The sequence below is a fragment of the Maylandia zebra genome, linkage group LG9 (assembly GCF_041146795.1).
Source record: "Maylandia zebra isolate NMK-2024a linkage group LG9, Mzebra_GT3a, whole genome shotgun sequence".
NCBI lineage: Eukaryota > Metazoa > Chordata > Actinopteri > Cichliformes > Cichlidae > Maylandia > Maylandia zebra.
This window is the reverse complement of record NC_135175.1, coordinates 12,126,132-12,150,959: the sequence shown is the minus strand read 5'-3', so window position 1 is coordinate 12,150,959 and position 24,828 is coordinate 12,126,132. Positions and strand designations below refer to the sequence as shown.

Genomic DNA, 24,828 nt, shown 5'->3' with positions numbered 1-24,828 from the left:
AACTCCAACAAATTTGTGCCCAATCGATGATGTTTGGGACATGAAAAGTCCAGTCCAGCAGGTGGCGGTAATGCGCCTTAAAGCTTTAACCGCCAAAAAATACAAGAGCAGAAGAAGAAGAAGCCGAGTTCCCGCTTTATGGCGTTTTTCTCTCCGATTATTGTCAAGACTGATTTAACACTTAAAGGTAAGTATCGAGCTAATATTAATCCGAGTCTAGTTAATCTTGAGTTTAGCTCCTGAATGAGGCTTTCTGTTGCTCTCCTCGGTGTCTCTTCTCAAGTTTTTGTGAACAAGTTGGAAAAAAAAATCTGACTAAATTGACTCAAGCTGCTTTAAACTAATTCACAGAAAGATATCACCAAAAGGTTGTGAAACACAGAGAAGAAAAGAATTTATTAGAAGAAAGCTTTTAAATGAGCTCATTGTAATCAGAGTTTGTGTTGTTTTATTAGTCTGTTATTAAGGCTACTTAGCATCTCTGTGGCACCTGCACAGCTTATGAATGCAGCTTGCTAACTAAGCTAGCTAGCGCCACCCTTCTTCCATATAAGGTCACTTCCGGCTCCAAAAGACCCAACATGTTGGCGGTAAAAGTGCTATAATGAAATACATTTATGAGAAATGTAAAAATAAATGTGTTCCAGGCTAAAACACAGCTGCCTTTATCAGCGCAAAGTTGTGATGAGGCTTACTCAGATGATGGCTCAGATTTCTACACCCACTCGGATATACAGATGAAATCAAGACAAGTACATCAATACAAAAATTCACAGGATTGTTCAAAAAATAATAAATTGCATGAATATAGGAAATCTTCCTCTCAGTGACTGAGTTGTCTCATTGTGTCCTCATTTTTTATAAATCAAGGCCTGAGTAACCCAACCTTAAGTCTTCATTAAGGTTTTTGTCACATAGATAGAAAATAAACTCAGAGATTAAGCGGCTGTTATAAACAGAGTGATTAGTTGTTCTGGTTTACGTGCTGAAAATGGTTTTATTTGTGTATGTTCAATGTGTTAGACTTGTACATAGTTAAATATATGATCAAATAATGTTGAATCCTGGATATGGATTTGTAAGCAATGAAATTTGAAATAAGGGGGTAGGAACAAGAAAACTTCATCCTACTCCTTTTCGAGCACACACATTCTGTAGACATAGATATTTACATGAAAACTTGATGATTTTTAAGTTTTGTTATTTTTATTTTTTTCTGTTGTTATTTCAATTATATTTGCATGTTTGAAATAAATTTTATCTATCTATCTATCTATCTATCTATCTATCTATCTATCTATCTATCTATCTATCTATCTATCATTTCTCACGGCACACGTATATTGTCGGGTTTTTTCTTGGCCAAGGCATATTTTAAAGAGGAATTGCTCTCCTGGTACTGGTGTGCCATACTGCTGAATTTGGTATCGGTGCTCAAACCTTTTGTGTTTGTTTCAAACAAGTTGTCCACCCAAGGAAGCTAAAATGTGTTCTGTGTGTTCTCAGATGAACATATGAGACACTTTGACTCTTCAGTGCAGTGTGGAGCTTAACAAAGTTCTGTTTTGTGTCCCAGCTGATCAGGAGGAGGAGAAGAGTCTGACGGAGCAGCAGAGGAAATTTCAGCTACTTGGACTCAGCTCAGCCACTGCAGAGAAAACAATGAGCTCAACACAGAAGGTGACAGATACTAGTGTTAAGAAATACTCCATTAAAAGCTGAAGTACTGATACAGTATGTATATTTTATGCTAAACTAAGTGAACCTTGTGCAATATTAATGTAATGTAGAAATAATGTATACAATGTATACAATGCCTACATCTTAGACGGTGACGTTGCCTCTAAACATCAAAATGAGCAGGAAGATGTTAAAGTGGGATTCAGCAGGATTCAACCCTAACATCAGCTGTAGTGGCTCAGTGTGGGGAAAAGGGTCACAGCTCACAATCATTTCTATTGAGAGCTCCAGTAGATTTTTTTTAATGTACAGGCTGTGATCAGCTGACCTGCTGCTCTCTGTGAATTCATCCAGATGTCTGCAGATGTTTCATGAGTTGTCCTGGCTGATTTCCTTTCTCTACACTGACAGTACACTGTCTTTATATTAGACACTAAACTGTTGGTATGTGGGTGGAGCTCAGTGAATGAATGTCAGCATCATGAGCTTAAGTTTAAGTTAATCTCTGCTACACTTGATGTAATCTAACTCTGACATGAGCACCACAGTCACTGTGCACCAGTCACACACTGTTCTTTACTTAAATCCATCACATTACAGTAAACTTGCCTGCTTATCCTGCACTAACCTGCAGAGGATTTTACTTGTATCCTCCTGTGGATACAAACCAGCAAGAACTCATCAGATCTCTGTCACTTACCATTAATGAAGTTTGGCTTTTATTAATAAACAGAGAGCACGGATCCATGCACAGGAGGATACAAGCAGCTGCTTCTGTTTGCAGTCACCGTGCACCAGTGTTGTGTTTAATTGTGTCAGTGTTCATTTTTAAACACGTTTTTTAAATCAAATGTTTATGTATACATCAAGATTAATGTTCCAAACAAATGACACTGTACAGCAAATACATACATAGACATGTGCAGCAAAAGGAATCCGAGAAGATGTTTAACTTCTAAATGTTTAAATTGTTTGTTTTATATCCAAAGTCTGTCAGTTTGTCATTCCCTGTTATTGCTGCTGACTAATCACTCAAAGTGACACAACATGACCGTGGGTCTGATTTTTCTGGTAAACTTGTTTAGCAGCCCACTGGAGACGGATACCCTGTTCTTTGAACTTTAATACTGGACAGAAAATCGTCTCCTTCCAGAAACAAAGGGTAGCATTAGAACTTGTGTGAACAGCAAAACAATGTAGAAGATTTCCTTTTGTGTCTGTGTTGTGTCTAGGGCTGCCACGATTTGTCGACTAGTCACGATTACGTCGACTATCAAAATCGTCGACGACTGATTTAATAGTCGACGCGTCGTTTGAAGCTTTGTAAGATCCCAAAAGACGCAGGAATAAGTAGCAGGATTTAAGAGTGTAATAACGGACTGAAACAGAAGATGGCAGCACTGCATGTACAAGGATGCCAGCTGCCGTTAAACCCCGAAGAAGAAGAAGAAGAAGAAGAAGAAGCAGCTGTGTCCCAGAATTCATAGCGCGGCCCAGCTCAGTTTCCAACAATGGCGGCAGCTAGTTAGTTTTAATATTACTCTTATTATTCTTTCTGGGTCACAAAATAAACGTTTAACATATTTTCAGCCGAGAATGTAGCTGTGTAAACCTCAAATATCGGCTCAGTTTATCAGGACACCACATATTTTCAAAAGCGCTCCGACGTTTTCAGAGACGTCTGTTACCCACTAGCTCGATAGCTAGCCGGGGGCTAGGTCACTAGCACGGTGAGAACACCGGACTCCAGGCAAATTGTTTTCAAACCCACCGCCGTCTTTCGCTACTCAGGTTAAATATATGAGTCACTTAGATAAATTAAAAATGTTGTTGTTTGGCTTTTTTTTTTTAGTATTTTATTTGTTCCTGAGTAAATCGGTTTGTCTGAGATTAAAGTTATAGTTTTTACACAGCTGAATAAACGTCAAGCAGACAGCTGATTATCAGAAGTGTGAGATGCTGGAGAATATACTCCGTTGTCCTGTTATATTTTAGATAGCAAGGAGTTTATTAAACTTCACCGAAACAATCTGCAAATTTCATTAAAATTGAATAAACTATCATCTTGTCTTTATTTTTAGTTAGCACCTTAAAAGCTTAAAGCTATAAGCTAATGATAGTTATATAAGAGCATATGCTGCATGGTGCAATAAGCTGTAGTTTTACGTCCAGTGGATGATGATCTGATTAGTCGACTAATCGCATAAATAATCGGTGACTAGTCGACTATCAAAATAATCGTTTGTGGCAGCCCTAGTTGTGTCACATCATTTTGGCTCAAGAGTTTACTTTATTGCTATGTTTGTTTTTTGCTATTTTATTACTACATTTGTATTGTGCAGCACTTCGGTCTGCCAGGTGTGTTTTTAAAGTGCTATATAAATGATGATGACGATGATGCTTACGGAACAGCTGAAAGACTTTAAAACAAACCTGTTACTTTAATGATATTTCTGTGGTACTACAGAGTCCAAAAGAAGTATCGCAGTAATAATTCATCCAAATTGTAACTTTTAAATGTCATTATCAGCCCAAAGGTTCACAACCAGTTCATCCCTGATAGAATGTAAATATATACAAATCTATAAATTGTATTATGTATATAACTGTGAAACAAACATAATGGACCATTAATGTATCATAATAGTACATTTCTGAATTTGGGGTATAATTCCAGGTGGGATGAGTGTCTGTACAGCTCCTCCTGTTGATGTAAAAAAAGAAAAAAGTAAATGCCAGTTTTTTTAGGTTTTCATGTTGATGTTGTAACACAGTAAAGAATTACTCTTACAGAAATAAATGTCATTTTTTCAACTTGCAGTTAAATTCATGTAACTTAATGCTGATGCTGTTGACGACTGGGGCTCACACGTCTTTTACTTTGTCTCCAGGACCGACTCACCATGGTTGACCCACAGGAAAATAGCCCGCAGGACATTCCTGACTATGACGGCATAGAGGATGAAGCTTTCCCCCCACTCCCACCACCACACTCCCCAGGCCGGGGAGGCCAGGAGGAAGGAGACCCTTTTGCAGATGGTAGATGCTGCTGTGCTCTTACAGGATTACTATGAGGTCTTTAAGATGTGATGATTCAGAACTTTGTATTTTAAATTCATGGTTTAATGAAGAATCATAGAAAAATAAGATTCAGGAAAAAAGGCTAATGTGGGAGAAATACAACCTCTCATAGTCCTTCCACAAAGCTTTTTGGAACAGCTTGATAATAATGAATTTGTTAGTTCAGCCTAGAATTAACAAATGCATGAACTGGTTTTTCAGCATCTCTCTGAGACTGGATGTTTCTAACAATAACAACACACATGTTTTTGTTTGCGTGAGCAAATGAAACCTATCAGATACTGTTCAAACCAGCACATTTCTTCTGTAACCTCCAGTCTATAATTTGTCTGGATTTAAAGATAAGCTTGAAGTTTGCCACGCTGCCAACAGAATGAGTTAGAAACACATCCTGTTGTCATGTGTTTTCAATGCAGGAGATGAAGGTGAGGTATCACAGCTGGCTGATGTCCCTACTGCTAAAAGGAGAGGCGTGAAGAGACCCCAACCCAAGCTGGACTCCCACAGGTAGCAAAGACATTTATATCACGACAGAGGGTTGAAATGCATTAAAATGCGCATTTAAATAGGAATTTGATGTCATCTTGTGTGAGCTGGGACACAAGGAGGCCAAAATCATTGATTGACGTGTGCAGACTGTCAGTGTTGCAGCCAGGTTGAACACGAGTCTGTGACTGCACTGGTTTTTATCACCGTTTCACTAATAATCGTGCACAGAGGCTCAGAGACACACTGACACACAGAGTTGTTGCAAATGTTTGAAAACGTAAGTTTGTGGAAAGAACTTTGCACAAAAAAAGTGATGTGATATTATCTGAGTGGCGACACCTGTCGTTTCGCAGAGTACTGCAGCGTCTTCTTACGCTTTAGCGGCGGGTACAAATGACTGCATCTGTGTGATGATGGTGCAGCTTCACTCTGCCAGTCATTTAAAGAAGAAAGACTCTAATACCATTGTTGTTTTCATCATTTGGATGGGCAAAATTCCCAGACTGAAAATTGTCAGAGCGTTGGAGACATCCCTGGATGTGTGTGAGAAAGATGTTTCCAGTCTCTGTACACCTATAGTGTGAACCTGGTTAGTATTGCCAACCATAAGTCAGGCTCGTTCCCAGTAGTCTCCCAGTGGGTGTTCCAGTGGCACTCCTCTGTTACTGTTCTGTTCACAATGTTCCTGGACAGAACTAAGTTATACTAAATCAAAGGATGTTAAATAAGCTTTTAAGTAAGAACGTCGATTATACTTAGGATAAAACTTGCAAGCTGTATTAAAGAAAAACATAGATTTTCATTTGATAAAATATTCAAATTAATTGCAACTTTGCTATAAATATATATATATATATAGCAATTTTTTATTTTTTATTTTTAGATGGAGAAATTTGACTATTTCTCATTATACTGCCTTATGTACAAACAGGTAGGAAAAGAAAGGTTGTGGGCACCCTGAAAACCAAACACCCTACCCCCCCCCCCAACAAGCTACTGCCTTCTGAACATGGTACATCTGAAGGCACTGACATTTCCATTCAGAGGGTCTGTCTGTGTTGGCCCTGTGACAGGCTGGCGACCTGGCTGCTGGGATGGGCTTCAGCCATCCACGATCCTGAATTGGATAAGCCAAATACGCCTGGATGTGCTGCTAACCCTGCTTGTAATCCATTAATGGTTTAACTTAGTCTTAATATTTTTTCCCAGGCTGATATCAGATCGAGGGCTTCCAGCTCTGGGCACTCTCTTTGACAATATCCAGTTCAAAGGCAAAGGACACGAGGTAGGATATGATAACATCTGTCCCACCAATTACCAGATGTGAATGAACATTGGTTTTTGAGCTAAATCTGTTTGGCCTGTCAGCTTTTAATTAGATGTCCTAAATTTGGTTTGAGACTAAAAGGTCAAAAGTTGCCCTTTCTGTCGTGGTCAAAAATGAGTGAGGGGAACCAGAGGTTGGTTTACCAAATTAAGATGTCTTTTGTTCCAATGACTGGAAGTCATTTTTTAGTGGGAAGAAGAAGCGTCCTATCACACACAGCCCTCTTTCATATCACTACTCGCTGTTTTTGATGTTTGCCCCATTAGGCTGCAGACCTGCGGCTGCTGATGCAGAAGATGGAGAACTGGGCCCACAGGTTGTACCCCAAATTGCAATTTGAAGATTTTATTGACAAAGTGGAAAGGCTCGGCAGCAAAAAGGAAGTGCAGGTGAGAGGAAGCAGTAGAATATTTCCTGCAAGCGTGTGGGATTCCTAATGTTCAGAATTTGTAATTTTTTACTCATTCTTCTATAGACATGTCTTAAACGAATACGACTGGACATGCCCCTGACACATGAAGATTTTACAAGTACAGATGGTAAGAAGAAAAATCATTACTGATGGGGATACGGTGGACTAGGGCTGTGCGATATGACCAAAGTCTCATCTCCCGATATAAGAATTCTATCGTCCGATAACGATATAAATCACAGAAATGTAACATTTTCTGTCAATTCTGTGAATCTCGACTTGCGTGAAGTGTTTCCAGCTGCGCGTCATGTAGCTGGAGTCGAGTGTTTTAACCGATGCATGAAACGACACATTTTTAGACAGAAGTTGTAACGGCGCCGTTTTCTTTGTGAGTATTTATTACACGGCGTGCTGCGGGGGAAAGCCTGTTCTAACGTTTGAGTCTAAGGTTTATTTTTTAGCACCTGGCGGCTCTGTTTTACTTCTCATCCGTAAACACTCTGCTCTTTCACGTGATTCCGTTTATTTTGAAAAGCCTCAACAGGATCTTGAGCTTTATTCTGAAAGGTTTATGTGGAACATAAACAAGCGGACACGCGATGGTTTTACCGTCGTTGTTGCTAACGACAACGCGTAAAAACAGGCGCTTGTCCGTCCGTAGTGTGGTTATATATAAGAGAAAGAGAGAACTTTACTACAGTGACATCAGAACCATGAAGAAATATTGCCGTAAACAGTTTATTTTGCGACACCACGAAACAAACGATAGCGTAAAATGAAATAGACGTTTTTGTATATATCGTTGTATCGAACAGCCCTACGGTGGATTCACACCTGCAGGTGCACATAGGAAATACTTGCCATATTCCACAGGACTTAATTATCAGCACTGCTTGAAATTGTGTTCAGGTGCTGGTGACGAAGAGGTACAACGTGAACTGGAAACATTTGGGGATCCTGATCTGTTCAGCAGAGAGAGTTTTATTAATGCTCCCCAAGGGCAGATTGCCGAAGCCCTCGCTCCCCCACCTACTCCCTCTCTGACCGAAGAGCAGCAGAAACGTATTGAGCTGAACAGACAGCGGGCCCTGGAAAAGAGGCGCGCACGCCAGCAGCAAATTGGTAAGAATGGCAAAAATGTATCATACAGCTGGGACACAATATAACAGAAATAATTAATGATTCTGCTACAAAACATCCAGCGAAGGTTCATAAGGATCATCTAGCTTCATTGGTGTATTAACTTTATATGAAAATACAAAAAGCAAAACATTGAATGTACAGTATATTGCCAAAAGTGTTTGCTCATCTGCCCCCACACTCATATGAACTCGAGTGACATCCCATTCACGACGTCCGCCTGTGCAGCTATATCAGCTTCAACTCTTCTGGGAGTGTTTATGGGAGTTTATGACCATTTGTAAGGTCAGACACTGATGTTGAAGGCCTGGCTCCAAATCTCTGCTCTCATTCATCCCAGTGGTGTTCTGGTCAGGACTCCCATGCCAGAGTTCATGTCTTTGTGGACCTTGCTTTGTGCACTGGTGCCCAGTCATGCTGGAACAGGAAGAAGCCATCCCCAAACTGTTCCCTTAAAGTCGGGAGCCAAAATGTCTTTGCATGCTGAAGCATTAAGAGTTCCTTTCACTGGAACGAAGAGACTGAGCCCAACTTCTGAAAAACAACCCCGCACCGAAATCCCCCTGCCACCAAACCTGGAGCTCTGTTGTCCTGGCAACTGCTAAATTGACTTGTCTATCGGCTTTCCAGATTGAGAACTGTGATCCGTCGCTCCATAGACTGCATCTCTCCTGTTCTAGAGTCCAGTGGCGGCGTGCTTTACACCGCTGTGTCCCATTGCTTTGCGTTGCACTCTGTGATGTAAGGCTTGGACTACAGCTGCTCGGCCATGGAAATGGATTCCACGAAGCTCTCTGTGCACTGTTCTTTAGCTAATCTGGAGACCACGTGAAGTTTGGAGCGATGGACTCCACAGAAAATTAGCAACCTCTGTGCGCCTCAGTATCCACTGACCCCCACTCTGGGATTTTACGTGATCCACCACTTGATGGCTGAGTTGCTGTCGTTACCAAACACTTCCACTTAGTAGCAGCAGTCTGCATGCCTAGGTGCTTGATTCTATACAGCTGTGGAAGTTACTGGATCACCTGAATTCAATGATTTGGATGATGGGTGGTGAGTGAATACTCCTTACAATATAGTGAAGTGGATCTAGTGTATATATCCACCAGAAACCCTGAAGGTCGAGTGACGAGTTCCCGTATTGCACAGTTCGTCCAAACCACCAGAGATTCCTCACATTAGTGTGGAGTTTGGTAATAAGAGGCAAAGCATGTAGAAAACATTGATTTCTTTACTGCCTGTCTGATGTCAGCTTCAATTAGGCGTAGTATTTTTGTTTTTGCCTTACACTTGTGATCCAAACTGTTTTTACTTCCTCTTTAGTTAAAGCGGAGCCAGCTGTCTGCGATCTATTGTCTACAAATCTTTAACAGTGACATTAAATCGTTCTTCAGGGTCCTCATTTACCGCAGAAATGATGTAATGTGATTTAAATGAGACCCATAGAAAAGAAAATGACCTGTTGATCGGTCTCTATTATGAGCCTTCACCCATAAAAATGTGTTTACAGTTTATAACTTACTGTACATGGTGTTATTAGCACAAACACTTTAAAGCTGATCATTTAGGACTGTAACAATAATCCAGAGAGCAATGTAGTCAAACATCTCACAGTTAGTTTTATTGGGAATGAACTTTGACCTGTTAGGCCCCCAGGGCTTTTCTGAGCTTCCTGCTCGAAAATGAAGAGGCCAAAATAAATGGAGTATTTCTCTGCAATTACAAACTCTGTGTAAACAGTCTTGGTATCAAAATAAAGCTAACGCTTGTGAGCTGTCATCAGAGGGGTAAATATTACTGCAGATGTTACTATGTCAAAGTTACTGGGACTCAAACATAGAAAAAAATGATTATTTCCCTCACCTAATTTTTAAAAGTATTTTATAGCTTATATGCTATAAAATATACTTTGGGTCACATTTAACTCCAGAAAATCATAAATCAAAATATGGATGTTACCTGTCCACAGATTCATGGTGATGTAACTGCTCTTTTAACTGTTTGGTGTTTGTAGAAATGGTTTACAGCTGAGATTCAGAGGCTTCTGTGGACACTCATGTCTGCACTTATATTTCTGACCTCGTGTTATAACCGATTAAATGTGATCTCCTCTCTTTTCCCCCATTTTTGGTGGTGTGGGTGCTTAACTAGTTAAAGTACCAAACATCTGTCTCCTGTTGTTGTGTCACGTAGGAAAGAAGCATCAATATCTGATGAGCAGACTTGTTCATTTGTGCAGATTTCTTCTTTTGTGTGGTTGTTTTTTCCAAGTGGAGATGAGCATCTCTAACAAGTTGATTTGTTCACATTTGCACATCTGCATTTTTGAGAGAAATGAGTTTTTTGAGTTTGTGCACTATATGCATATAAGACAACCATTTCCTTTTTCAGTATTTTTGTGTGGTGCATTTTTCTCTGTTTTAACAAAAGAGGAACAAAGAACATTTAAGTCAACCTAAGACGATTTGTTTTAATTTTTACATGGTCTTACTGAGGTGATGCAAAGTGGAACATGCAAACTGTTTTTTTGGTAATGTGCTGGAAAAGCTTGATAATGGACCTTGAAAGTGCTTAAAGTGCTTAAATTTGACCCTGAACAATGAGTTTGAACCCTGCAGTTTACAGTTTCATTTTTCATTATCTCAGCTTTGCCTGTCTTTTATAAATCGTAGTAGACTGAGTGTGTCTGTGTTGACTGAAACCATCACTGTTTCTAATTCTCAACCCTTTCAGGCCCTTCAGCCTCTCAGACTGCTGACATGTTAGGAGACAAACCTCCAGCTGCATCCTCACCAAATGTCATCAAAGGTTCTACTGATGGAGATGAAACTGTAGAAGATCCTGACCTCGAGCCTTCCAACAACACCTCCACGCAACAAACCAGCCCGCTTCCCCCCAAAGACTCTGAGCCCGCTGAGGCTGAGACCGGCCTCAGCCCTGAGCAACAGCTCAGCAACGACTGTGTAGAGGGGGATTAAAGTTCACGTGCAGCAGTTTCTGCTGAAAAGCTTTGGCAGTGAGCAGATTTAAAGGTTTCCCAATGTTCGTGCCTGCTCATTCGAGTAATGTTGTGCATTTCTGGTGGTTTATATCTTGAGCACATGTTCCTACTGTGACGTCAGCTTTGGGTTAGCAAAGACATTTATAATCAATGGAAATAAATGTTTTTCTTATTTTTAAAAGTCCAAATCCTAAACGTATTTACCATGTGTTGGTATCTGTTACAGAAAAATATTTGAACTGATCCACAGTTCCTGCTCTGATGCATCTTCTTTCTCCAGTTTCACTATTGGCAGAATTTTGGTTGCAAACATGTTTCTATAAAAGGCCTCTGTGTGTGTGTAGTATGTGAGCTGTCAACTGACCATCACCCTCTTCCAAGCATTAAGTGCTCGTTCAATTATGAACAGTTCTTTCTTAAGCTACTGCAGGGACATGAAACGCAACACGATGAAGTGGCTCCATCTGCGCTAATGAAAACACCATTTTTAATTACAGGCCACTGCACACATATTGAAATAGTTATGTACAGTTCATATTTCTGTTGGTAGTTCTAGAAAACGATCTTAAAATCCACAAACCAAAAAACGCTTCTGATTATTTACCAGTTCAAACAATAAAAATGTCCTTGGTGTTGGTGTCTTCTATACAGGCTCTTGATATACAAACTATAAGATAAATACATCCTAGTTTTATACATCACTTCCAACACAACCAACCTCAGGTGTATTTCATTACTCTACGGGTTTATTTTAAAGTCTGCTAATGAGTGACATGAAGTTTTATCAGTCCGGTGACCTGTCCAGGGCGTATCCTGCCTCTCACCCTATGACAGCTGGGACAGATTCCAGGACGTGCAGAAGAAAATGGACGAGTGGACGTTTTATCATCTCCAGAACAATACTCGTGCTGGGTTTTGTATGAAGTGGTCACAGGTAGTACAATATGTGTGAACTCACCAAAAATGGTTCTATAACACAAGACATTTAATTTACACAAGACATTGATCCCACCAGTGAGATATTGAGATCACTGGTGCTGAGAGAAAAGCCTTTTGTTACCAGACTTCTTTAACCTGCTGCAGTTGACTAGTTTCCTGCAGGATTGAACCACATTTGCAGTGAGTACTAGGTCTTGTCAAAGTAACTGCTGACACTTCACTGGCATTAACACGTTCCCTATCCTCCTTACAACTAAGTTTAACTTGATGTGATTTTAAAAACTAACTTTTACAAAACGTATCCACTGATTCGGTTTGACTCTGGTTTCTAAAAAGATGGCGGGACATGTTTTTACTTAATATTGTGTTTGCTTTCCTGTGACTTCACACACTCGTGTGGTTTGTCCACACACAATCTGGAGCTACAAGAATGACCTGGATGACTCAGCACGAGTGATCTTCAATGATCACCGTTCTGTTAGCGCACAGCGTGCAGTTCTCACAAGTGTCTGCTTGGAGGTAAAGCTGGGCTACAGCGTTTCTATGCTGTTGTTGCCGGGAGGCGTGAAGCCCTTTCCAGATCCATCAGAGCCAACTCTCTGATTTCTTCCAGAATAGAGTACAGACTGGGAGTTTTGCTCTGACGAAACTCTCTTTCCTCTTTGGAGAGTTTGGGGCGCCGGGCTGTCTTCTCCTGAGCCAGCGCCTCTTCATTCTGACGCACCACCTCTTTGACCAGCTGACTGCGGCCCTGAGGGCTGGGCTGCTGGGACTTGGCACTGTGGTGAGGCTTGTTGCTGATGACCTCGAGGTTTAGACGGTCAGCGTGGCAAGTTGAAGAGTGGACAGAAATACGAACCTGAAGAGAGCAGAGAACGTAAGTCACAGTATTCCTCAGTTCGATCACTACACAGTAATGGCACCTACTGAAAATAGTCTAATGGAATGCTATGCAAAGACAGGCCCACTTAAGGTTTGTGACGTAATATATAACAGCAGTCCTCTCAGCACTGTGCGCAGCGTCACAGCTAAGTAGACAGTGGTGTAGAGTGGAGAAGTTTCCGACTGTGCCACAATTTTGTTCATAAATAGGATAAATTGGATACGTATGTTACACACACGTATCCAATGTAACAAACGTTCATCCATCCGTACACGAACTTTCTTTACTGTGCTTTCTAACATTCACACGACGTGGAGACTGGAGCAGAGGGGGAGAAAAACATTCATTAACACTGTGACCTCGGTCAAGTGTCACAGTGAGGTTGTTGTTTTGTTGATTTGTTTGTTGAATATCATCATCATCTCTTTGTTTGATATGATCATAGCTTGACAGCAGTCAATGCTGTGGTGGACAACTTGTGTTTGGGCTAATGTTTCTTTCTATCTTGTTTTGGCCACATGTGTCATCCATCATCATCCATCAGTAAGCTATGTTGTTAGCATTGCCTTTGCCCTTTGACATTTATGACCCCAGGATAAGTCCATGAAAGAAAGAAAAGATGTTGATAACAGTGGAAGCAGCAGTACTCTGTCACTTTTTCATGTCTTAAAGCCAAAGATGTGAGAATAACACACCGTTACTTCAGTTTCTTTTTGTTAGCTAACCTTAGGGTAATGTTTCCTGCTCTTTTTGCTTAAATCACATGCACTTATTCCTCACAATCATCGTGTGTAACATGCCTGAACTTAATATAACTTGACGCCAGTGATGGGCAGCAACGCATAATTAGATTACTTTTTTCAAGTAACGAGTAAAGTAAGGGATTACTGTTGCAAAAAAGGTAATTAGATTACTGTTACTGTCCCGTAAACACGCTGCTCTACTGTGTTACTAAACCGTGAGTTTGTTTGCAAGAGTGTCTCATGACAATGACATAAGTGCATGCGACGTTTGTGGTAACAAACGTGTGCAGAGCAACAATGGATCATTTATCGAGTGCGAGAGAGAGAGTGCGACCGTGCAGCGTTTAAAGGCGTTTATGTGAAAACAATTACCGCCCACTGTCATTTTTTATCTCCCTTTACAAAAAGGTTTGTGTAGAAACGCCACAAACTGGAAGCATTACATTTCTTGTCTTGGAGGAGAGCCTCCCCCCCCCCCCCCCCCCCCCCCCACACTTATGTTTTTGTTTTCATATAATATTTAAAAACAATAAACTGAATAACTTTAAATGATTTATTTTCAGGAATCATTTTCGTCTCATTCATCTTACTGACGTTTTGTTACCTTGAGATTAGCTAACAAAGCAGCAACCACACAACACTTTATCACAACAAGATCATAAAACGTCTCTTAATGTTGGACCACAAAAGATCCAGTAGTCGTATGAACCTGTGATTCATATACACTCATGCATATATATTTGGAATCGTCGCCTTTAGGCGCTGCATTGCTGGAAACCTTCTAAAATGATTGATTAGCGTTTTCTGTGACTTACGGTGATGTGGTCAAACAGTTTGAAGGTGGAGGTGCCACAGCTGGAGGTGGTGGTAATGCGGTCCGGGTATTTTCGCACAGTGCCACCCTGCCAATCACAGCTGCCGTCCTGTCCCGCTACCACCACCAGGCCCTCTTTGTTCTTCAGATACACAGGCCCCCTCACACCATACCTGTGAACAACATGGCTGTGGTCAGAGGCAGCCTTACTTACTCAGTGATATTACTCAACCTGCTTTGCGCCCTGTGATTTTAATCATTACATGGATTCTACAGCCTTCTCAAAATGACCACAGGTTACATTTTAATAAACTGTTAATATTGCATATCCCTGTAACACCACAAGCATGGAGAACACTGATGTTATTAAATTACACTTTCCTTGCAATAAACAAGCAGCAACCTCCAGAGGTTAGCTAAGCTAACGTAGAAGTGCCACAAACACAAGGCTGGCTCCAAAGCACCGTCCCTCCCCACAGACTCAACTTCAGCAATGCAATTAACTTATTTAAAGCCTGGTAGAGAAAAGATTCGGGGTTTTAGCCGATTTTCCCTGCTCACAATAAATGTTTAAGGAATTAGTTTAGTAAATTTATACAATTTAAAACTCATTTTGAGGTTTTTTAAGAGAAAATAAAACTAGCGTGTATACTGTTAAATATACATTGATTAGCGTGCAATTACATCTTCCAACAAATTCATTCATTGTCATAAACTTTGAATTCGTCTATTAAAAATACACGAGTGGTTGGCCGTCTGTGAGCTGCTGTACAGCTCCATTAAACAAAGGAAAAGAAGAAGACTGCAGAACAAAACACAGGACTGAAGGTTCTTACTCTGGGATAAACACCAAGACACCGTTGTCTCGAATGGAGTAGACAACAGCGTCAGCCACACAGCACGGGTCTGTCTGAGGGTCTCGTTCTCTGAAAAACAGACACTGAAACAGTGCTGTGGATCGCATTTGGGCTGCCTGTGCTGCCTGCAAATGAAACACAGACGTCAGCACAGCTTCTGTTAATAGAGTAAGAGGTGAATCATTGAAAAACACAAACAATAAAACACCCCTGACCCTGTTCTTGCTGTTGACATGGTGAGCCATTTCCTCCACTTCTTTGTTACTGGCTGGTGCTTTACCAGATACAACGCCCCTCTGCATGTGCAGGGCTGCGGTAAGAAGGCGGTGCACGACAATGTCTGCGTACCGACGGATGGGTGAGGTAAAGTGTGTGTAGCGATCCAGAGCCAGACCTACGACAACGAAGCAAATATCAGCACGTTAGCCTTCTTTCTAGTTCTCAGTCGAATAATTCTTCACAAACAACAGACGTTGGACAAGTGTGTGCAGACGTGTGATGGATGGACTGACCCACAGTCACACTGAAACTCTAGTGCAGCCAATAAAAGCTGTGCAGCGGTATCGTACCATAATGGTAGTATTGGTCTTGAGGATGAGCACCAGTGGAGAAGTACAGAGCCTGTGACATAGCAGTGGTGGCCATCATTCTGAACAACCTGTTCACCAAGGGGTCCTGTGGGTCCACAGCTCGGTCCAGTGAGGCAGCTAAAGCCTTGTTGGACCTGAAGGAACAGAGCCAGAAACCAGGGATGAGTGAGGCCTCTCATCTCAGCAGTCAGTGACACAAAGCTACTTGCATCACCATGTCTCTTGTCCTGGGACCGGTTCTGCTGTTGGTTTAACCCCCCCCCCCCACAATCCTCCAACCGCACATTCATATTTTGTTTTCAAACTCCATTGCAGTTCATTCCACGCCTCAGATCCTCAGACCTTTTGTAAACAGTTAAACAAATAAAAGTTAACTGTAATAGATTACAGGTTGTAATTAAATAAATCACTGCCTCTTTTAAAAAACAGAAAAACAAACCATCTTTAATTATTTGAGTTGTTTGTTTTGTTCCCGTGTGAGAATATTCAACACTGCTCTCTGTGCAAAACGGGTTTAAAAGCATAAACAGCTGTGGGATCCTGTTTGTCCGGGATTTGAACCGGGGAACAAACTGCGGCAGGATCAGCGTTGTGCCGAGGTCGGCATCGCCGACAGCATGTGTTCCCCCTGCGTGGCGAGCGTTCGCTGGGCACGGAGTGTGGATCCAGGTTACGCCGCCTCCATTACAAACAGTCAGACGTGGAAGTAGTGATGTTTTAGTTTTGTAAAAAAGTGAAACCTGAATGTCGTTACATTACCATTCAGTTTAAGGGTTACAACAGAAAATGAAATATTTATTGTCCTCTCGTGGTATCAGACGGGATTATTTTAACAAACGAAGGACATTTTGCCTGATAATTATATTTATCCTGTAACTTTACTGTGTAAAGAGCTAAAACCTCCAAAGTTTCAGGAGTAGTTAGTCGTTATAAGAAGTGTTTGTGAACTGAAAATCAAGAATGTGGGATCCTGTTTGTCCGTGATTTGGACAGCCCAGCGTGTGCTCCCGACGCAGGGGAAACTAATTCTGTCGGGGAGACCGACCTTGCCACGACAGCTGTTGTGAAGCTGAAGCCAAAGGCAAGATATGCTTCATCATATGTTCTAGTCTTTGGTTTGGAAGCATATTTGGCTTCAACCTCAACCTGAGCTGAAGGAACATGTCTTCTTCTTGTCTGACTGCTCATGTGACACCTGAGTGTGTCCCCGTGTTATCAAACATTTCAGGTTCACACACTTGTGTGTCTGAACATGATGTGCGTTGGACTACAATATGCATTTCCTCAGTTTCTATACTGAACAGTCAAAAACATTACCTGGTGTCAATGGTGAAACCTTTGGCCTTTGCAGTGTCCACCAGCTGGTTGAATAGCTCCTGTTGTGGTGGTGGGTGACACCTTAGAAGGGCCTGGTTGGGGAAAGCTTCCTGGATCTTGCGGGCCACCCAGTGGTTGGCGTAAATCATGCACTCTGCCACGGTCTCATGGACCTCCAGGGGCTGACGAGGGACCAGGGCCGTAATGTTCCTCTCCTCATCCAGCTGGGCACCCACCTGAAAAGGGAAAATGCTTCTAACGTGACTTCAATGAAAAAGAATATGAAAATGCATCAGTGGGCCACATTTTACTACAGTTTACTTTAACTCAGTTGAACATGCACCATTCCACCGGAACAAATGCTGCACGGAGAACCAAATGTGAATGAATCTCAACCTGAAAACAGTCTACTGTCTTTCCTACGTTCAGCTCTCTATCATACCAGTAAGAACACATATCCCTAACAGGCACACAGCTCTGCTCATGGGCACAGAAACTCCACCGATCTGCTGTTCATGCTTTTTGTTTATAGTGGACAGCCAATCAGAGTTTAAGTTAGCTCAAAGGAAATGTGCCTTAAAGAGAGAACAAAACTTTTCTCAGACTAAGGATGAACTGAGGGGACCCAAAGCACTTCAGCAGGAACCAAAAGAAGCCAGAAAGTTTGGATTTGAACACAGTTTTGGCCGTTTTATATAATAGATCAAGATGAAACATCTGTTGTCCTTATCCTTCAGGACAACTGATGTTTCACCAGCGGTCAATAATCCAGCTTTGTCAAGATAAGAACTTGATTTTTGGGTGGCAGCTCAATCATTAAACACACTTTTAGAAATATATTGGTTTTTCCACTATCCCAGAAGCAACCCGAGAGAATCATTTTTACTTCATATCAATATTCTGTGTGCGTACAGCCATAACAGGAATGCAATAACTGAATAATAAATAAATCCAAGACATCCTATTAGAGAGCATCTTATAGAACAACAGGAATTGTCCATATGAGGTTTTAACAGATGGCCGACCAGCCGCTGTAGATAAATGGCTGTGATCTAATGTGAAAACTGTCAGTGGTTTCACAGTGGAGTGCTTGGTTTCTTTATTCCAATATTCTCACTGAAATGACTTTCTGATAAAATGTTTTCTGCTGAGGAACGTGTTCTGCTTAGACGCCTGATTTTAAAAATAACGTCTCTATTAGACCGTACTATAATTTATTATCGATGAAAAGAAATATATGGTATCCATCTGTAATTCTGTAAATAACACAGCAAAAAACCAAACTAAACATAAAGACCTGGAAGACTCCTGCGTCTAAATTCATTCAGTTATTGTACTGAGTCCTGAACATGTTAGAAATATGGTATCTAAGCAGATTCTTACTCTGGATGGCATTACCTTGGCCTCCAGTAACGCTGTGAGGAACCTTGGAGTCATGTTTGACCAGGACATGTCCTTCAATGCACATATTAAACAAATATGTAAGACTGCGTTCTTCCATTTGTGCAACATCTCTAAAGTTAGAAATATCCTGTCTCAGAGTGACGCTGAAAAACTAGTTCATGCATTTATTACTTCCAGGCTGGACGACTGTAATTCATTATTATCAGGATGTCCAAAAAACTCGCTGAAAAGCCTTCAGCTGATCCAAAATGCTGCAGCAAGAGTCCTGACAGGGACTAGAAAGAGAGAGCAGATTCCCTTCATTGGCTTCCTGTTAAATCCAGAATTCAAAATCCTGCTCCTCACATACAAGGTCTTAAATAATCAGGCCCCATCTTATCTTAATGACCTTGTAGTACCATATCACCCTATTAGAGCACTTCGCTCTCGCTCTGCAGGCCTACTTGTTGTTCCTAGAGTATTTAAAAGTAGAATGGGAGGCAGAGCCTTCAGTTTTCAGGCCCCTCTTCTGTGGAACCAGCTTCCAGTTTGGATTCAGGAGACAGACACTATCTCTACTTTTAAGATTAGGCTTCAAACTTTCCTTTTTGCTAAAGCATATAGTTAGGGCTGGACCAGGTGACCCTGAATCCTCCCTTAGTTATGCTGCAATAGACCGTGGCAGCTGGGGGATTCTCATGATGACGCCGAACATCATCATCACCTCTTTGTCATCATTATCACTGACTACATGTTTATAGACCAATCTCCATTTAATCATTAGTTATCATTAATCCCTGGCCCTTTTCCACAGGTGTCTTTTGACCTGATTTCCTCCCCTCGGCTGTATGAAGTGTTTCGGGGTGACTGATACTGAATTTTCTAACCATGATGTCATCTGACAAAATGACCAAACACAGAGGTTAAGTCAAACTTTCACTTAGACAGAAGCTTAGAAGGGAGAATCTTCTGCAGCTGAAATGTGCGAGAAAGATAGTGGTTCCAGTTTTTAATGTGCAGAATGGATTTCTCTCCACTGAAGCTATGTGCACGGTTTACTTTGTTTGATTCACTTCAGATTCATTGAATCATTTTGTGTCGTATGTTAGACGTCAGTAGTGACGATGTGTTAGGGTTAGACACTCAGCTATAACATGCTTACGCTTTCAATTAAGAACATGAACCTTAAATGTTTGCAGTCTTTATTTATATAGTCTTACTGTTAAGTACACACATTACCAAAACACACAAAATACTCTATGAAGATACAAGAAACCAATCATACCTCCACTCCTTCCAGCTCCAGCGCTCCTCCTCTGTCCCTCTTTGCCCGAAGATGTCTGGCTACATGTGTGAGCATCTCAAGTGCCTCAGTGAGTTGAGCTAGCTTAGAACCCTTTTCCTGAGGACCCAGGTTGGCCAGTTCCGCTACCTCAACCTGTTCTCCGTTGAGGAGCGCCTGAGCCAGCTCGTAGTGGAGCTGATAGGAGGAGCGGATGAGTGTACGACCATACCAGACCTCTTGGACTTCAAGGGATTCTGCGTCAAGCTCCCAAAGCACGCTCATTGCATACCTGAATTTGAAAGTGTCAGTTACACAACTAGCATGCATTTTAAGCATATGAAAATGAAACGTGTGATGGGAAGTCTACTAACCTGTCAGCACCTCCCAGCAGTGAGCAAAGGTCTGCGCTGAGAATAGCAGGCAGCATGTCGTACCTGCGGTCTGCCAGGTAGTAGGTTGTAGCCCTTAAGAAGTGACATAATAAATATAAAAAGGCAATGAGATCAAAGCAGCAGCTTTATCATCTTCTTTCTAATCAAAAGTGAGACATAATTTGAAAATAAGTACTAAATATTCAGAGTTTGTTCCACCTTTGTCATTTTCATCCTTCTGTTTATTAATAAGTCAGGAAGGATGAAATAAATAAGCAAAATGTTTTTCTTATGATTTAATAAATATTCCCCATTTTCTGAAATAGAATTTAAGGCTTCAAACCACAATCATGAGATTTTAATTTACTTCTTTAAAGTGTGGAGGCGAGCTGGACAGGTGGGTGATCTGCACGCTGCTTTGTGGACAGCTATGAAATGTAAAATGGAATTTTAGAGTAAGTCAGAGAGAAAGCAGAGGACCAAAACTACATTAAAAATCACAACATAAAAAATATATAGTAAGATTTCAGTATTATTTTATAAGTGCACGTTGTTAACAGTCTACACGGAGTTTCTCTCCTCACTCGGCTCTCAATCATCTTCTGTACATGCTGCTGCTGCTGCTGCTGCTGCCTTTAAAAAACGACATGCACTTCATGGACCTTCTTACTAATTTATCTGCAGACTACACTTTATCAGATACATTTTATTAGCACTGGGTTAGACACTTCTGCCTTCTGAACACTCCTTTCTTCACTTCCAAGACTCAACAAGGTGCTGAAAGAATTCCGTAGAGATTTTGGATTATAGCGAGATTACACCGAGATGACAGCAGAATGCATTTGCTGCAGATTTGTCGGCCGTTCAGCTGTGACACAAATTTTTTTGGGCTGCTTCCCTGTCACATGGTGTCATCGCTGCATGTTCCCAGGAAGGAAAATTTGTGGAGATCAAGTGCAAGCATTACTTTTGCAGCCCCGACCTTCACTTCATTTACTGCAGATATTTTAAACTCAGTTTTATTCATTTGTACAATACAGCACAAAATAAATAAATAAATCAGAACATGTGCATATATCTGGACATAAACACAGATGAATATCTTCTTGTTCTATTACTGTGGTTCAACTGTCTTGTATCATCATCCTCTTTATTAATAAGATGCACTGAAAGCCAATTATAGACAAACCATTAACATCAGGTACTCAAGGTCACATGCCATCATGTGACCTCCGGTGTTTTCCTGACACCCGTAACTGTACAAAGGGGATCTGAAAACAAATGATGTGTGACACACTGTTCTTTACTTCTACCACTCAGTAGAATAAAACGAATTTAGTTGGAAGCGGACTCATTTTTCCTTTTTTTGCTGCATGACCTTCTGGTTGAATGTTGTGTACAAGTATGGCTGCCATGTCCCGTAGTAATATATGTTTATGAAGGCCACAGTGAAAATCACTCAGGCTTTCCCACAGCGGAAACATTCCCCTGTCCTGTTAATGGCATCGTACTCAAAATGAGCACAAGTTCTTTGTAACAACATGGACCACTGTGTTCTGTGTGTAGCAGTTCTCTACTGTGAGAACCCCAACCACCTTTTAGCACGACCAGCATTCGTCCATTCGCACACATATTCATACAGCGCGTTAGTCTATACCTTTAAGCATTTTCTCTCACATGCACACTCACACTAACGGATGCATCCAGGGAAATTTGGGGGTTAAGTATTTTGTGCAAGGTGACTTTAACATGAAGCCCGAAGGCATCAGGGATTGAACCAACAACGTGCTGACCATTGGTTCAATTCCTGGTGCCAGTGATACTTTCAAAGCCATCATGGACCCTGTGAAGTCCTTCTACATGTGATTAAATGATAGACATTTAAGGCTTAATGCTTCACATCAGACACGAGCCTTATTTAAGGTGGCCCTCTGTGTTATTTATAATTGCGCTACAAGGCATGCTGCTGATGCAACATTAATTCAGGCAACAACTTTCTTGCCTCTTTGTACTTCTGAAAGTTCCTCTGAACACTTATGCAAGATGCTGTAATTTTCTTTTATCCTTTTATATCCCACCTACTCTACCCAACCACTCCAACCAGTTCCTCACCTTGAACGTGCCTCCAAGTCTGTGAGCGAACCCTCTTTGACAAAGTGAGTGACATCAGCAATGTGAACTCCCAGCTCCAGCCTTCTGTTGGGGAGCTTGTGTACAGACAGCGTGTCGTCTACATCTTCACAGCCGCGTGGATCGATGCTGAACACCAGGCGACTGTCCCTAAGATCCCGCCGCTCTGCCACCTCAGAGGGGTCTACCGTCCACGGCTTCTCCAGAGAGTTGACCGGCATCTCTCTCAGCTGATGGCAGACGGACAGGCACAGCTAAACAGCCGCATAGTCTTTTGAACTTTTCACATTTTGTTATGATTCTATACAAAACATTAATAATAATAATAATACATTTTATTAAGCGCCTTTCAAAACACTCAAGGACACTTTACACAAAGACAAAGCAAAACAGTGTTTCACTTTCAGTTGCTCCCTTGTCACAAGGGGTCACCACACCTGATAGCTCAGCATCTTTTGATACGGCAGAGTTTTATACCAGATGCCCTTCCAGGCACAACCCTGATTTGTATCTCCGGTTGCAATCGAACCAGTGACATTTTGCCTGCAAGCCAGTGTGTAAACCACTGATGAAAAAAGGAAAGAATGAACTATTCCACATATTTAATGATTCTTTAATATTTTGTTGATTTGATAATAATAATAATAATAATAATAATGGATTGGATTTATATAGCGCTTTCCAAGGCACCCAAAGCGCTTTACAATGCCACTATTCATTCACTCTCACATTCACACACTGGTGGAGGCAGCTACAGTTGTAGCCACAGCTGCCCTGGGGCAGACTGACAGAAGCGAGGCTGCCATATCGCACCATCGGCCCCTCTGGACAACAATAGCTATATTGCAATCTTTAAAACCTTTGGTTACTATGGTAACTCTCTGATAACCAAGCACTCTCTGATGTGACCAATCACAGAAGCTCTACTGCCACCCCCTTTATAACATAAAAAGTTATGAATGATGTTCCAGTCTATGATAGTGGACTCATCTGTGCTTGTCCTTTGTTACAGCCCATTGCAACCCTTACACTCCTTACAGTGGAAATGCAGTTGTCTTCAGGTGTTGCCTAGGTTTAACTGCCGATTGTCTACACCTGGTGAGGTGTGGCTAAAGGCGTTCCTGAAGTGGTCTAGTCCAATCACCTTCTCCAGGCCAATCAGCATTCATGCTGTGTCCTCGGTTATTCTTCCTTGTACACGCCTCATCTCATCACTCATGCTCCATTCAACCATTCCACCACCAGCTTCCAGGCTCTCGGGGCTCCTGCTCTAATCCTTTTCACAGACGGGGTTCTGTTCCGCTGAGATAGGCCATCTGAGTCTAACGGCAAATCACCTGTTTAAATTCTGTTCATCAGTAAATCAATTTCATTCTTTCAAATAACCTCTCCTTATTAAAATATCTGTACTGTATTTAGTGATGAACAATTGTTAAACTCTGGTGTTTGCTCCCATAATTTCCCTTTTATTTTGACGCTCTCTGCTCTTTCCTCTTTCACCTGATCTCTGACTGCGATTGTTTGGAGGTGAAAACCAAACATCACCTGGGTTTCAGAAAACCAGAGTTACCCTGGTAAGCAACCATTCTCTGTATCTCACTATGGGAGATATAATCTACTTCCAGGTTGTAAGTTCTTTATCCTTAACAAGGTATGGAGCAGGGTAAGCCCACACTAAGGACTGAGTGTGCCAGTGAGGATGCAATAATATCAAAAACGCATAACCTAACAAATGTAATAGATGGTCCTCTGGTGAACTGTGAAGGTCACACTCTCAGTAGCCTTCAACAGCCACACAGACAGATACACTCAACAAAACAGGAACACACAGATGCTTCAATCTATGCAAAGGAGTGCAAGACACAGAAAAGCGCTATATATGGCTACATTTTCAGCAATTTACCGTTTAAAAGTGGGCCCTGCATAAACAGGATGTGGACCAATTGGTGCATTCCCAAAGTAAATGTGATACGAAAGAGTAGCTAAATGCAGTTTAATAAATGGAAAATAATCCTCTCTTATTTAGCTAATCCTGAAGGAAACATAACACATGTGGAACAGAGTTAGGAATGGGTACCGGCAATGTTCCCTCGAAGCTGTGTGTGTGCACAATTGCGCACTGCTGGCACGGTCTCTGCGCACAGAAAATCTGCGTTGCGCACAAAAAAAAAAATCTAACCTGAATTGAAATTAAAATCAATACTTTAACAAGTCTGTTTTGCAGTGTTAGTCAGTGACTGGCTGCTCCCGTATGGGATCCAGCCAGTAATGCGATTCACATTCGTATATACGCAGCTAATCAATGTCGTTGACAGGCTCTGACAGCGTCCTTATGTGCCGACACCGGTGTTTTAGCGAGCAAAGCGGCGTGGCGACGTTTAGT

General features: G+C 41.4%; 2 protein-coding genes across 2 annotated transcripts; one reads left to right on the top strand and one right to left on the bottom strand.

The window, feature by feature from the left end:
* The first annotated feature begins 44 nt into the window (after positions 1-44).
* On the top strand, positions 45-11,314 carry LOC112433817 (TIMELESS-interacting protein-like). The gene is made up of 9 exons (XM_076888016.1): positions 45-187; positions 1,577-1,680; positions 4,572-4,719; positions 5,178-5,268; positions 6,460-6,535; positions 6,844-6,966; positions 7,053-7,116; positions 7,899-8,111; positions 10,866-11,314. Exons 1-9 carry the CDS (start codon positions 139-141, stop codon positions 11,108-11,110), a joined length of 1,113 nt encoding a protein of 370 aa, XP_076744131.1. The 5' UTR covers positions 45-138; the 3' UTR covers positions 11,111-11,314.
* Positions 11,315-11,598: 284 nt separating this feature from the next.
* Positions 11,599-23,072, bottom strand: LOC143412441 (DIS3-like exonuclease 1). The gene is made up of 9 exons (XM_076888015.1): positions 22,428-23,072; positions 20,316-20,408; positions 19,945-20,233; positions 17,277-17,512; positions 15,939-16,093; positions 15,585-15,763; positions 15,349-15,494; positions 14,514-14,685; positions 11,599-12,931 (listed from the first exon to the last, which is right to left on the bottom strand). Exons 1-9 carry the CDS (start codon positions 22,664-22,666, stop codon positions 12,614-12,616), a joined length of 1,827 nt encoding a protein of 608 aa, XP_076744130.1. The 5' UTR covers positions 22,667-23,072; the 3' UTR covers positions 11,599-12,613.
* Positions 23,073-24,828: the final 1,756 nt, after the last annotated feature.